At 37.4% G+C, this 15786-nt stretch overlaps 2 protein-coding genes across 4 annotated transcripts; both read right to left on the bottom strand.

Moving 5' to 3' along the window:
• Positions 1-1495: 1495 nt before the first annotated feature.
• LOC135618859 (protein transport protein SEC23 D-like) lies at positions 1496-11148 on the bottom strand. Its single transcript, XM_065120208.1, has 14 exons — positions 10679-11148; positions 10532-10597; positions 8998-9051; positions 8724-8896; positions 8393-8579; positions 8087-8232; positions 7858-8012; positions 7602-7683; positions 7394-7509; positions 4885-4980; positions 3224-3347; positions 2597-2871; positions 2052-2266; positions 1496-1921 (listed from the first exon to the last, which is right to left on the bottom strand). Exons 1-14 carry the CDS (start codon positions 11004-11006, stop codon positions 1710-1712), a joined length of 2229 nt encoding a protein of 742 aa, XP_064976280.1. The 5' UTR covers positions 11007-11148; the 3' UTR covers positions 1496-1709.
• Positions 11149-11721: 573 nt separating this feature from the next.
• Positions 11722-15339, bottom strand: LOC135582402 (DNA polymerase II subunit B4-like). 3 transcript variants are annotated; one of them, XM_065120206.1, is made up of 4 exons: positions 15036-15339; positions 14553-14671; positions 12474-12618; positions 11722-12089 (listed from the first exon to the last, which is right to left on the bottom strand). In XM_065120206.1, the coding sequence occupies exons 1-3, from the start codon at positions 15278-15280 to the stop codon at positions 12497-12499; spliced, it is 486 nt and encodes a 161-aa protein (XP_064976278.1). In that variant the 5' UTR covers positions 15281-15339; the 3' UTR covers positions 11722-12089; positions 12474-12496. The 3 variants fall into 3 exon arrangements, with proteins under 3 accessions (XP_064976278.1, XP_064976279.1, XP_064976277.1); XM_065120207.1 differs by having other exon boundaries at positions 11722-12084; XM_065120205.1 differs by lacking the exon at positions 11722-12089 and having other exon boundaries at positions 12227-12618.
• Positions 15340-15786: the final 447 nt, after the last annotated feature.

Raw genomic sequence — 15786 nt, 5'->3', positions numbered from 1 at the left:
GTTTTGCCAAGCATCTTTAATTTCTGTTGACTTGTATTTCCAAAATCAGAAAATATAGAATAATTAGGTCAATAAATTACTAGTCAACAGCTTTGCAGGAATTAGGTTCGCCAAAAAAAGTTAAACACGGCAAATAGAACAGCATTCCATATATATATATATAACCCTAAGGTGTGTATTGAAAGCTGTTATTTTTTAGTTGTAACAATCTTACTGGTACAATCAGGCCCCAGAGGCCGATTTAAGTTCTTGGAGCATAGCCTATTCTTCCTCTTGACTGATTCTGTCTTCCTACTCTTTCCCTGAAGAAAAAGAATAATAATCATAGGAACATCCGAGTTTCCAACAAGCTACAGATAATAAGAGGTATATGACTGGAACTCTTTCTGGATCAGAGCGCTCGCTGCCAAGTAATATCTTTAGATCAATGAATGCTAGTGAAATGCCTTTTAACTGAAACCTAAGAGGTTGATTATGTATTCACTTTAGTGCCACAATGGCCTTCTGCACCGACGCCGCTGCTGCGCTCGGTCGCCTGATACGTGTGTTCAGGGAGCAGGGCGGGCTTCCGCCCTTGCAAAACTCTGAGCCCAATTGAATCAACCTGTACCCTGGAATCAGGTTCACCCGCCGAGCTCGTGAATCATTGGTTTTCATGTTGGCCCCGTTATGCGTTTTCTTAAAATAGTTTTTTACTTTTTACTTTTTCTCTATTAGTGTTTTTCTATTTATTTTCATCGAACACCATTTAAAAAAGAAAAAAAACATAATTGCTCTTATACTTGTCAATCGTTGCCCTCGCCCTATTACCTTTGCCCCCACCGTTGCTCCATTGGTGCATCCTCCCTGTCGAGAAGGTGATTGTGGACAAAGAGGGGAGGGGAGGGTGATGACCGATCGTGTCGTCATTATCCTCGCCCATGTGGCCTCACTTTCGTCACGATCCTCACCATCATCATTATCATCACCATTAATCGAGACTACAACTTCTTCTATTCTTTTTTATGCCATCCCCTTTGACCTCTCGAGCTTCATCTCGTTTTGTTCATACCCTCTCTGGCTACGTTGCACAGAGCAAGGATTGAATGTACATTAGTGCCAAGTCCATCTGTCTTATTGGCTTCTAGATGAATACAAGATCAAGAATTCTATAGGGCAAAGAAAGAGGGAAGGAGAGGCCAGAGTGACAGGACCTCGTGGTGGTTTAAAGACGAAGGAGCATAAGAGTAATTTCATCTTTTGAATAAAAAAATTCTATTGAAAAAAATGAAGAAAAAAGAGATGCTTATAAAAAAAAAGGGTAAAAATAAAATATTTTTTGAGAAATTTACTGCACACACACACACACACACACACATATATATATATATATATATCATCATTTTGAGGTTTTCACCCGTTTCTTTCCTTGTTATTGTGACTCTATTATACCAATAATTACTAATGATAATATTTGTTCGGAAAAAAAAGATTTTATTATCTAAATTCTGTCTAATAACAGTGAATACAACATTTTGCTATTTCAACGCACAAGGGTCCAAAATCATGATGATCTTTGGCATATTGTTCTGATCCCAAAAAGAAAGAAAATGAAAAGAAAGAAGCCGGAAGCAATGAAACATCGTAATAATAATGCTAACACTTGGGGTTATAATGGTCTACCTCTAAATAAGACTATTATTTGACCCTTGCATTGATCTAAGAAGTTTCTACTTGAGGTACTCTAGTACACCCCGGGAGATCTCCTCAAGAAAAGAAACAAACCCCATGATGCTGGAAAGATCGCTTCCATCAATGTTTTGCTCTTCGATGAGATATTTCTCGAATGCAGTGGCATCGTCCTGCCCTCCACGGATGAACGTAAGCTTTGGTGTAATATTCCTCTCTTGCTTCAACTTGTTGATTGTTGCTCGTAGAAGGCCTGAAACATGTTATGTCATACGTTCTGGTTGCCAAACACTCTTAACATTATGGGCTTAGGCAAAGTAATGGCGAGCAAGCTTGCAAAAAATGTGAAACTAAACAATAGAGATAGCGACTCGATAACTTACAATCATGAGGGGGAGGAAAGGGAATTGAAGAATCAGCTGTCGGAGAATAGTACACAATAATATTAGTGAAGGCATCCAAGAGGAATATGGGGCTTCCGCTCGTGACGAGAGCAGCGTGACTTAAAGAGTGGCGTGGATATGCTTGTTGGTCTGGTGTAGTGTAAGAAGAAAGTAATGGATATATTGCTCGTTGAAGGGGTGTGGGCTCCAGTGCACTGCAAAGAACAATAAAGATTTATACACAATACTACAAGTCATATAGGAAGAAAATGCTTGAAGCAAAAAATAGTTGCAGTCAAGCCATAACAAGCTAGATGATAATGTCAGATAAGCAATATACTTGTCAGATTGAAAATTGTTGCTCTGATAAGTGAAGATGAGAAAAATCTCCATGACGCTAAATATTGGATCTATTCATAGTGAAAATTGTCAATATCCATTGTTCCTAAGTACTAAAGATCACACAAAGATGGATGGGCAAAATTATTTAATGTCTTTGATCAGAGTGGAGACTTTTAAATGATGGGTTTGAGAAATAAAATTACCTGAAGAGGCATTGCAAGTATATTCGATAATCTGGGTGAATGCCTTCTTCATGTAAGCGGAGAAGAGGGTTCCTCAGCAAGGCAAAAATAAGCCGAGGTATGGGCTGCAATTGTGGACATTGCAAGAAAGCAACATCAACATGCGAAGTTGCATTCCCGATGTTGTTGTACACATGTCTATAGGCATCATTGTATTGAGCAGTAAGAATGACCAGCCAATCATGGAGCAACATCCTGCCCTCTCTGACCCCTTCCTTAAAGGTAGCTAAAATTACCTGAAAGAAAAAGGAGTATGCAAGAATAAGATTATTTTAATACAGCAATGCTGGTTTTTTATTAATATGAACACTACTACAAGAAAATATCAAAGCTAAATGTCATGTCTTCTCGACTCTCGATAAACTTCAATTTCAATTTAAGTAGAAACCTGAAATAACTATTAGCAATAGGTCACACTCTTGCATGCAAATACTGAATCTGCAAATTTTGAACTTCAGGAATTATTTTTGCATGATCAGCCTCTCCCAACAATATTAAGAGCTTAAGAACTTGAAATTGACTTAAAGACCAAAAATGCTTTAAGAGGATATCAGATCACCATAAGAAAAATGATGTTACAAAGATTACCTTATGAACAAGAATGGATAACAAAGCTTCAGGATCAACACTGTCATAGAGTTCATTTATATTTGAAGCTGATCCATACTGCAGTGTCCTTATTCTTAGCCGTCTTTTGAGGCAAAACTTTGAACTATATACAAATACAGAATGTCAAATTATGTGAAAGATATTGAATAGATAAAGCAAGCAAAATCTGTGGAGACATCATACTAAGACAGATGAGGACATTGCCCAGTATGACATCAGCCGGCAGAGAAGGCATAAAATAGTTCAATTCCTCATAACCTAACAAGTCAATATAAGAAATTTTCATCTTTACTATTTATCATTAGAACTATCAGACATATTTACTAAGTCTAAATCCAGAATCTCTTTTAAAGTAAATTCGGATATGCACTACATTTTACCACTGTGTTCAACAAAATGTTTTGTAGCTAAATATTTGCAACTAATAATTACAAACAAAAAGGATAGCCAATACCATTTATGAAATCTTATTTATGATTAAAAAAACTTTCAGTATATCAAATGTTCCATGTAGATTTTGATCTTTTGATGCAGCAGCTGATCTTTGTTAACTTCAAAACCTAGTGGATGCTACGGCATGATTGTACCTGCCTTTCTTTCCTCCAATTGTCCAGCCAATCCATTTCTCATTGAAATCTAATATATCAGTCATTAATTCTTTCTTTCCAAACAGATAATATTGATTTTCTTAACTTAAGCAGCTACAGAAGTCTGACACTTCTTTAATCAATCTCCAGTAGAATCATTGCAGAGAGAATGATTCCTGCCTCATAAATCAACTAATATGTAAATTTAGCACTCTACAACTTTAAGCATGATAAAGAGGATTCTAGATGGGTGCAAGCGGTGTTATCGCTGTAGTTCTACAAAATTATTATACCAGTGAAACATCATGAGAATCACTAGTTCACAACCAGACTAAGATTCGTAAATGTCCCATCACTTATTAATGGAAAATGTTACGTCGCATTGTACTTCAACTAATCGGTCTTTTTTTTAAAGATACTTTTGCATTTAATGCTGGAGGGAGAGGAGAAACAAACAGCAAAATAAATATGTATCATGTGTAAGAATGATGTCTGTGCACAGAATTCTACAGGACAGGAATGAAATATGCTCAAATAAATCTCCAACTAAATTAAGTTGAAAGTCATATTATGCACAAACATGCAAAAGTCAACTGACATTTCCATGGAATTTCTCCTTATTAATAATACAACTGAAACAACTAATTTCAAGCAAACACAAGTACCAAAAGAATTAATTATAACAAGCTATAACTCTTTAGTTATTCATCAATCTTCAACAAATGATATGTCCAATAGCACACAACTCTTTTCCTTGTCCAAAAAGGTGAAAAAATAGGCCAATGGGCTACTCAAGTCTAATCTGGTTCTCCAAAATCTAGACCCTGATCAATGAAAATTTTTTTTGAGATACAATTATACTTTAATGATTTCAAACTTTGAAACAAATATTATGATATTCATTCCAAATATCCAAAAGTTGGTGTATATGGACACTCAGTCACAATCATTTGGAAAATCACTTGACCTTACACTTTAAGTAACAGCATAGATGCAAAACACTGTACAAAGTACAAAAGGTACATACATCAGAAGTTATTAGGATATACACACCTCGTGGAAGAATTTGATTCAGAAATGCCAGTATCCTCCAGAGGAACAATAATACTATACTGAAATGCAACCTGCAGAACTGGAGGTTCTGTATGCCTGAAAAACAAAGCAATTACAATATCACCTGCCCTGCATGATAAATAACCACTGATCTCTGCAGAGAAAAATGCCAAGAAGTTGGCAATTAACGCTAGAACAATGAACTAAAAAAACGTGCACGTTGAACAAAATAGTGACATATATGAAAATAATGACCAAATGAATGGTGATATATCTCTGAAGCTGCAGAAATTCAGAAAGAGAGAAATACATGTTAGAAGAGAGAAATACATGTTAGAACAGGGAAAAAAAATTGAGCAAAGGAAATCACTATACAAATAAGATAAGAGAAAACTCATCTAGGTATAATAAGTTGGTATACTATGTTTTTGGTAGATTAGCAAGCTTCCTTTTGAGCATTACCATGTTATTAAGGTCCTACTACCTATTGTCAATTGCAACCTCTGATGTTAACAGGGACTCCATACCTTTCATGGTATGGTTATCACCTCAGATAGCAAAATTCTACCCAACAATCGAACATTCCAATTTTTTGAATTCCTTTTTCTCATTCCTCAACTTCAGCTCACCATATGAAAATTGTCCTCATCCAAGATGTCAAGAAATAATTTATTGCTACCTTCACTTCTCAAATTAAGTTAAGCTAAACTCTCCCAGAACAACAAGAAAATGAAGAATCTACTTTCTTAATCAACTAGACATTTCCTGATTCACTTCAAATATGCCCCTAGCATTTCAGTTCAGTAGATATTGCATCCCCCTAAGAAATCTACACCTTAAGGTGATCAAAAGGTTGAGCAATTGCTTGCTGCAATGTAGATCTCCATGTTAGTTCTCCTAGTGCAGCTTGAGCTTTTAACTGGACACACTTTAATTAGTTCTCCTAGTGCATCAACTGCAGCTTCAAAACTCCAAAGAATTGTGAGCCTCAATCCTCAAGGTACAAGAAAAGACACTTGGTTGGATGAACTTAGCATTCAACCCAAGTTGATGACAGTTCATTGGAATTTCAACTGAGAAGAATCTGTTGAAATAATATTACATATATTAAATGACATCGAAGCAAATATCAACTTTTGAGGACTATATGTTCAAACTGTTTACAATCATGGTCTAAAATTAATACTGACTGGCGGCCCAGTCAGCATGATACTAGTACGAGTTTGCTAACACTTGGTACTGTCACGACCTGGCTCTTTTGTAACACTCCGATTGATTTCATATTGGAAGTGGACAATACTAAGATTGACTTATAAGGGTTTGATGGATATACTACCGTAAACTTCAGCTTTAGCATTTTGGCAAACTAGGTCGTGACAGATATGGATTGATACTATTTGAACCAAAGAGAAGAGAGAGAGAGAGAGAGAGAGAGAATGGCGGAGGAGATGCATACCAAAAGGATTAGGAGGCAATGACACAAAGGAGGAGACCTCATTGACATGGATGAGGTGGCAATAACGTGAGGCAGCAATGATCCAGATGAGGCAGTGGCAACATGGACGGTGAGGAGGCTTCGAAGGAGGAGGTGGTGGCCGAGGACAAAGAGAAGGTGGTGGCTGATGAGAAAAGGAGTAGGAGATGAAGAAAAGGAGGAAGACAAGAATAGGAAGAGTCAACGCCAGCACAGGCAATGAAAGAGGTAGAGAGAGGAAGGAAGGAAGTAAAACAGACAAATGTCAACTTATATTATGAGCTTACCAGGCTTTAAGATTTGTTTTGGACCACCAGACCAAGTGAAATTGTCAGTCTGTACCAACTGTAAAGTCAAAATTGTAAACCTTGACTCTAATAATAATATGCTGTGGGCAAATATGCAGAAGAACCTTATTTGAATTGCACGTTTATATTGATAAATTTCCATAAACTTACATCATAGAATACTGCACTTTTTGGATATTAGCTTTTATGCTAGATATAAAACAATCTTCATTTGATTGCAAGACCATACTTTGCCACAAGATAGTGAACTATTTTCTGTATATTTTAAGTTTAACCTACAATAATGGACTAAAAGAGAAGGCTGAAACTTCTTGATCTGTCACCATATCGGATCAAAGTTTGAGCATATTTGGAACGAAACCAGCCCAAATTTATTCAAGGTATGCAAAGGGAGATAAACAAATAGCTATTGACAAGTTTGCTAATCACATTAAGATGCCATTTCAGACTTTTTCTACAAGCGTCTTATACCTTCTCCGGAACTCACACAGTTGGACCAGAGTAAAAATTTGAAAACCAAGGTAGTTTTTTTTCTGCCTGCTACTGTTCAAGTGAAAAATCAAGAACTAATGTTGCATGTTTTTTGACAGAAATTTTCAATAAATATTTGAAGTGAGGATTAGGCATGAGTTTGTGTAAAAAGAGAAATTAGCTGGGCACTAACAAGTTACGGAAAGTACCATGCAACAGAATGCCTTTGATTTGGTATACAGAAAAAATATTATACCTGGAGAAACCGCTAGAATTGGCAAACTCAAAGTCATATGCATATGTGGCAAAAGGATCACAGCAGATGATATGTTGAACACTTTCATACTGGGGATCTGGAAAAAAATGACCATACTGCCAGAAGAAAAAAGAATAAGCAATTAACTAAACGGAATTACATAAAATGAATGATACCAATAAGTTGAAAGCTAAGTTCGTTTGCATACCGAGTAACCAATTTTGAACTCGGAAGATGTCCTCAATCTTAATATACAACCAAATGCGTATGAGCGACTCAGCATTCGGTACCTGTTTAAACATTCAAGGTAAAATCAGACCACCTTCAACTACAAAGTAATGATTATTTGTCTAATACAATAACAACAAGCTCCAATGTAATAGACTATCCCTAGTTAATTTACGAGCAACATACGTTCATAATTTGTCAACTAATTCGAATATTTTAGTCATCTCTACACTCACATGTCTTGTGGAAGAGTAGAATCATCCATGTTTGCATAAAGAAACAAAGAACCACCACTTTCGATACTAAGATATTTAAGGGAAGCCAAATCTGTGTATTCATCTGTAACAGCAAAAATGTCCACACAAACACCTGCTTGAACAGCAATAGCAGCCTGTGATATGCAGTCAGCATTTGCATTTCCAAAGGTGCAATATAAAATATGATTACTAATCTAGACAAAATTACCAGATCCTTGTAGAATGGTGTCTGTTCAGGAAGCAAAGCACGGTCTGCATCTTCCCTCTTGCTGGCATACTGTTCCCCATAGCGTCCTGTATCTAACTGTCCAGCTCCATAATCTGGAGGACCAGACAAAAACACAAATACCCTAGCTGTCCTAGTTGAAGAAAACAATTATGCATTGGTTAGATACAAACATGAACAAAAAATACAAGGAAACAATTAAATCCTATTTTTCTAGAAAAAGAAATTAGTTCTAGCCTTCTAGGAAATACAGAAAATTTAGAGATAGTGGTTATGACTTTGACACACCCAATGCAAATGTACTCCCATATTCTGAACTAAGGTAATCAATGAGAGCTGTCATGGCTACTCCAAATCCCCTGCCACCTAGCAACACACCATCAAGTCCTTGCCCTGCAGCAGTTGTTCTCTCCCAGGAAGTTGTAGGCTTCAGTGTCTCAAGGGCAGCAGCAATACGATCCTTGCAAGTTTCCACCTGTTTACAAACAACCAACCCAATGAAGCAGACCATTTAAGTGCAGATGACCTATATTACAATAAGTCAAACTGACAGCCAGTCAAGTTGGAATCTGGCATTATTAACCGAGAGAGCAATAGTATGACATCAGAGTTAACTTACTGGAGCTAAAAATGAAAGCAATGGCATGACATCTTCAAGATCAACAGGTAATCTGCCTTCTGAATCAGGAGGGATGAAAACATTTTTCACAACTGCTATAGGACCTTGAACATCATATATCCCGACCTTGTGACTGAATGTAACCAGACCAAACAAAGATCCTGGCACCAAAGCTGTAAAACAGAGTGGAAGAAAATGGGAATCAAATTAAAGAATATCAGCTGCCATGAGTTGCTAAGAAGCTTCTTAAGTTCCCAGGTCATCAAACCCTCACCTTCAAGAGCTGCTAGAAGAGAACTTTTGACAAGTTCTAAGAACTCTTCAGAAGCTGCAGTAAAGTTAAACAGTACCAACTGAGATTAGTTCTTGTTGCACATTGTTAAAAGGCAAAACACAGCAAATAAGAAACTCATTGCAAGGGGCTTAGTTGAATAGACTAATGTGGTACCAGTAAGCTCTCTGTTGACACCAGTATGCCTACCATAAGATCGAAAGAAATTCATAGTAAATATTTATGTTATAGCATGATAAGAACAGTTAACAGCATAGCTCAGACTCTGCAGCATTACCAAGGCAACCGATATGAAGGATGATGTGCAGAATTTGCAACTAAGAATACGGCTGTAAAAGATGCAGGCCAGAATGTAATTAGCAAGACGTGGGCAGCTATCTTGCCATCAATTATGAAAGGCATAGGGAAACCATTCTAGCTTGTGTTCTTAATAGTTATTAGCTACGAATGTAGAGGCCACAATAGTTCACCAAGAATCAGCCAAAACAAGGACAGGTGCTATGCATGAACTCAACAAGGTCAGCGGCTCTATAAATTGCATCAGAAGATGAAGAATGTATTCTTTTGGCACGCCCAACACTTCTACCCATTAGTAGCAGCAACCTATTCCTCGGAAGTAGCTTGACTAGTAATTAGAATTGGAATCACTCCATAACCCCTAGAAGAAGGATTATATATAATCTATCCATTAGGATTATATACCCATTAGGTAGTTAGTGGCATAGCTTCCACCTTGATTGCCATATAGCCACTATCTATCTTCACTCTAAGTTCTTCCGGTCCATCTTCAAATATCATCAGCCACCATTACCAACTTCTTACACAAGGAAGCAACTTCAGACATTCTGAATCTACATCAGACATCATGTCCTCCATGCGATGTCGTCTTATATGATTTTGCTGAGACTTCTCTATGGTACCAACAATGAACCATGGAGCTGACCATTATTCCTGCAGTAGCATCAAATCAAGCCAAGAAGTATATCTTGAGTTTGTCTGTTGCAGCACACTCAAGGTTATAATTCCCTTTTTCTCCACCACCATCTATCTCTTTGTCTTACCCCTCAAGGGAAAAACGAGGTAATAATATATTCGACCACAAGCTGTACCCATAACCAAACTGAGAAAAGCCGACAGTGGAGATTCTTTGTTCTACGTCATATGGCTTAGTTAAGTATGTTGGCACAATTAAATATAACCTTCTAAAATCCATTTTTCAAGTAGCAAAAGACAATTAAAATAAAGTATGACAGAAAATAGAATACGTTCTAACAAGATCCTACGAAGATCACTGAAATTTTCTGGAAGTAAGAGAGCATCCCACAGTAAACAAGCCTCAAATTGATCATCTCAAGAGATGATCCACCACATGAATTTCCTATTTAAGTTGCATCTAGCCATGGAACGCACAAGGAGACAACAAAACCAAGAACATACCAATTCAAACAGGACCAACAAACCTACAGCAAAAGAATTAAATTGGGCAATGATAGAATGGGCGTTTTGCAGATCTTACAAGACAAATCCACCGCCGCTACATAGACCGGTCGAGCCTGTATCTCCGCTTCGCCAGATCCCTCCACTGCTTACGAAACCCTTTGCTCAATCAGATAGATCCGGAAGACTACGAGAACCACATAAATTCAAGATGCGGAGAGATCACCTGGAATCTCGAGGTCGATGAAGGAGGAAGACAACTCAGGGCAGTCGTGGGGGCGGGCGTATCGGTCAAGGGTGGCGGAGTCGAGGCCGTTGAAGGAGCCGCAGAGGGCGCAGGACCAGCCCCAGCGCTCCAGCTCGCAGAGGGTGCTGAGGTAGGCCCAGCAGTTGTCGCAGCGAGGGAGGAGGTGGCCGCCAGAACCGTAGATGGGAACGGCGCCGCGCTCATCGGCGGGGGCGAAGGGCGTGACGGTGGCGCCCCAGGGGAGGCCGGAGGATTCGAGGGCGTCGGCGTCCACCGCGAAGCGGGAGACCGTCGCCCGCACCGCCATGGATGATAGGTTGTTGATGTCGATCGATGGGATATCTCAGCGACGACCGGAATTGTATATAGTTGCGAAAAAGCGAATCATGAAATCTGAATGCTATACCGCCGTCACGGATTCTTGTATTCATTGGAGCCCTAATGACAGATCTTAGTGTAGGTTAGGGTATGCCTTCCGTATAAAGGAATTATTCATATTATTTATTTTGAACAATTTACTTAAAAAATTCACATAATAGGTATTTACATGCTCGTCCCACTTTTCGATATTTACTAATATTTCAAATGCTCAAGAAAACATACTCGTACACCTATTCATCTTCCATCAAATTAGATTTATAAATCTATAAAAAAATAAAATTATTTATATCATATTTTTCTTCGACCATAAAAGTTTGAGGTGAGTTAAATAAATTTTATACGTGTAAATAAACTATGTTATATTTGATTATAAAATTAAGATAAAAATATACAAAATTGGACTATAAAAATTCATAAAATTAACACGTGGATTATAGATAACGCTAGGAAGAAGTATTCTTCCACCAAATTGGTTTTATAAATCTATAAAATAATAATAATAATAATAAAGAATAAATATTTATATCATTTTTTTTAATCGTGAAAGCTTGAGACGAGATAAGTATATAAATTGTGTTACACTCAGATTGTAAAATCAAGATGAAAATATATAAAATTAGACTTAAAAAGAACCCATAAAATCAACAAATCAGGGATTATAAAAGATAGGATAGGATGGCATAGGACAGTCGTATCAATACATGTTCATTTGTACTGTACATAAGAGCTGCAACCAATTGTCCATTTTAGAGTGGACTGGTTTTCCTCCTAAATATATCAAAAGACGTCCCCATCTGTAGTAGAAAATTTATCTTTAGTTTTTTATCTGACCTGAGCACTCCCAAGTCTTAGATGAATATGAGACTAAATATGGCCTTTTAGAACAAATAAACAACCAACTCAGGATCTATAGTCGTTTCAAGAGTAAGACCTCGATAGCAGCTGATCATTGGAGTATAACCTCTGAGCAAGTAAATAGATTGCGTTGTTTGGAAGCGGCGTGTCTAATCTGCAACAAGCATATGGAAGTAAGCTAAACATCCAGTAAATACTAGTTTGGTTAACAGCTCATCCAATGTACTGCTCACATGCACAACATTTTATGGATTAAAAGAGGGTGACAGAGCGTTGTATAAAGATGCAGAATTAATAGTGAAGACTGCGGTCTCCATTGCCTTCGGTTCACCCCTTAGATTTATATAGTATACTAAAATCAATTCCAAATGATAAAGGCATTAAACTTCAAAGAAATTGTAATCTGGCACATCCCTGTTGAAATATCTCCTCCACCCTTTGATATTTTAGGGATAGCTAACATGATCCTTCTACATAATTCCTTGGAACATCATAGAAGAAATCACTGAAAAATTAGATAAAGACGGTCGTTCATTACCATTGGCGCTTTGTCTTCCCTGCTTACTCGTCTGAACCATCTCCTCCATCCTCCCCATTCTGGGTGGACAACTCATCTACTTTCCGCTTCTTAGTTTGTCTTCCCTTTGATCCAGACTTCTTTACTGCATTCTTTGTTCTGAAATCTGTAAGAATGAAAGGCTTGGTGATCATTATGAATCCTTGCATGATCTATTACAGTATCAACAAATAGGTAACTGCGAGGAGGCATTCAGCAAACAAGGTGAAAGTCCAGTTGCAAAAGCTATCAGATTGCTTGTAAGAGCATAATTGGTAATTGATCTTGTGAGCACAATGGATATACGGGCATGCAAACACTGCAAAGCGAGGTCTACAAAACAAAAGGTCAATGTCTTGTCCCATCTAACAAAAAGAATGGCAAATTGAAGTAGGTGCATAAGTGGGGTTGTTTGAAGTTATGACATGACAGTCTCGAGAAAGGAGAAAAGTTATAGCGTATTGGAAATAAAACCACAGTGCTAACTTGCATTATTTTTGTACAAATTACATAGGCGACGACCATCCAGAAGCATCCAAGATGTATGCAGTGAGGGTTGACAGGCACACGATGATGGAAATGCACCAATAAGCTACCTTCAAGTACTTTCTGAACATAGCAGTCACAAGTGAAGGAATTGATCATGGTCACAAGGATACAAACCAGTAGACACCACTGGCTTCATGGAATGATCTAGGTCATTGATTTCTCAGAAGTGATTCCTGTTACCTTTTCATGGTTCTCATGATCTATGTAATATAGGTTGGCAATGCAAAATGGTATCATCCCAATCAATCCTTCAATGAACCAAACAATATCCAGATAGTTTCCTTATTGCACCCCAATGTTGACTGCTCACACCAGTTTCTATGTCCAAGTATTTAGCTTGGTTTCTCCTTTCTGAACCAATTTGTCTACTTCAGAGCTCCTTCCTTTGACGTTGCACATCATAGATAAAAATGACAAGTAGAATTTCATAGTGTGAAATTTGGAAGTCATACCTCATATTGTTTCAATTGCTAACAATTAATTTTCTAAATTCTAACTCATCAAGGCTAAAATTGCTAAAGACCTCTATAACATAGTTACAAGACTATAGTTGATATGGCCAGCAACACTTTAATCAATTACAATTTACTTAAAGTCTGAAGTATATATAAAGAACTAGGTAAAGAAGAACTGAGTTCATCAACTCCATTTGAAATCAAGGAACTCTACCACACCCATAATGTGGTTTACGCAAATGAGTCATTCACATCCAACATGTTTTTCCTCATCCTCCCTATGAACTAGTTAATTGATGAAACTATAGAAATTAAAAATTATCCCAAAATCATCAATTCTTTAGCACATACAACTCAAAAGTTCTATACCCACGAATGTACATCTGTCTTCACAAATCTAACGTAAAAGGAAACCATCCATCAAATAGGAAAGAAAGCAAACCTAGCGCATGAGGCTTCACAATTTACACTAATTCATGATTTACTCCCTAGGAATGTCCACAGGATGAAAATTCCAAAAGTTGTAAATATAACAGTAGACAATGAAACACAGGACAGCAAAGAAAATAAATAGATCGGCAACCTACAAATTTCAGTCTAATCAATAAGAGTCTAAGATATATTAGTTTTAACAAAAATGCTAAGCAAGGATTTAAAACTTGCCTAACCCACATGTTGCAGGATCTAGTTATGCATCTTGATAAATGGTGCAAATGCCAAAATGTTTTAGGGCAAAATTATATATCAGCAGTAATTTCAAAACAGAACGTCAAAGTTCCAAACTTGCAGCATAAAATCTAACATAGAAACATGAAATACTTACATGTCAACGGTCCACAATATTTGTGAACGATAGAATAACTAACAAAATAGATATTGAACTCATTAGAGCAATGATTTCTGCAAACATATTTAAAATGTCACATGTGCATGAATCTATATTTGCAAATAAGTATATGATGACATGACTCTTATGAAAAAGAAACATGCTTGGCGTAACAGTAAGCAAGAATGAAAGACTAAGAATAGTTTCATAGAATTAGAGCAAAATACTAACCCTCCAAAGCAACTTTTAGCGGCTCAACGAATTCAGGAAAGTCAATTTCCTCGAGTGCCTTGAGAACATCATCAGCATTAATTGTCTGTCTCTTTGATTCCTTGCAGATATCGTTTGCCCTACATGTAGTCATATCCTCAATTCCAGTCAATAAGGAGCAAAAATCATCAAACTGTCCCACAAGCAGTCACTACTTGTGACATCACTAAACAAGTAATAATCGAGTTCTATTTGTAGCACCATGAACACTTAGCACAGTACATGAGAAAACCATTAACCAAAAATACAGAACTGCAGCAACAATAAATAGTCGATCTTCCAAAATCTATTTATATACGATCGAAGCTTTTCTACGAGTAAATATCAAATACGTCGACTGCATTATCAATTCCCCCAAAGATCCCTGTCAAACTCCAGTAGCAGAAACCCTAGAAGATCCCGCAAAACGCGAAACCGAAAAAGAAACCAGAGAAGGGGGCTCACGTGGCAGAGACATAGTGGATGAAGATGCGAGTGCTCTCCGAGAAGGCAAGCAGCGCATCCTTTTGTACCGACACATCCTCTTCCTCTCCTCCGGAAGCCAACTGGGAGAGTTTATCCTTCACCACGCGGCGCACAATCGCCTTCGGAAGCTCCTCCACCTCTGCCCTCGGTGCCTTCTTTATCGTCATCGTCGCCTCCACGGTCGCCGGGGCCTCCCCACTCTTCCCGGCTCCTCCTTCCGCCATCTCTCTCCTTTCGGTCTCAAAAATAACCCGCCCGGGTTTCAGGGAGACCGTCTCCGTATTGTATCATCCGTCTTCGTTTGTAAATTTACATTTTTGCTCTTATGTCTTTGTATGACGCTATTACCCGACTCTTTATTTCCCAATTATTGTCAACCTCTTTTATTACAGATAATTTCTTTAAAATAATGATAATAATAATAATAATATATTATTTTACTCTTTTCAGACTGACTATATATATATATATATATATATATATATATATATATATTTCTATTATTTCACCTACCTGAGAATCTCTTCCGTTGCTAATTACCGAGTTATATTATATATATGATTAAATTTTGATTATAATTATTGACTATTAGAAAATAATTCAGGTATGATATAATTTCTTATGAGATAATTTCAATAGAAAAGACTTTCCTACTAGTAGTGTAAACAACCTGGAGCCGTGGCCTCAGGGCCGACGCGGCTCGGTTCAGGTCCCGTTGACGGGGATCTCT

Source organism: Musa acuminata, chromosome BXJ2-8 (genome assembly GCF_036884655.1).
Source record: "Musa acuminata AAA Group cultivar baxijiao chromosome BXJ2-8, Cavendish_Baxijiao_AAA, whole genome shotgun sequence".
NCBI lineage: Eukaryota > Viridiplantae > Streptophyta > Magnoliopsida > Zingiberales > Musaceae > Musa > Musa acuminata.
The sequence above is the reverse complement of the archived record's forward strand: the minus strand, read 5'-3'. Positions and strand labels throughout refer to the sequence as shown.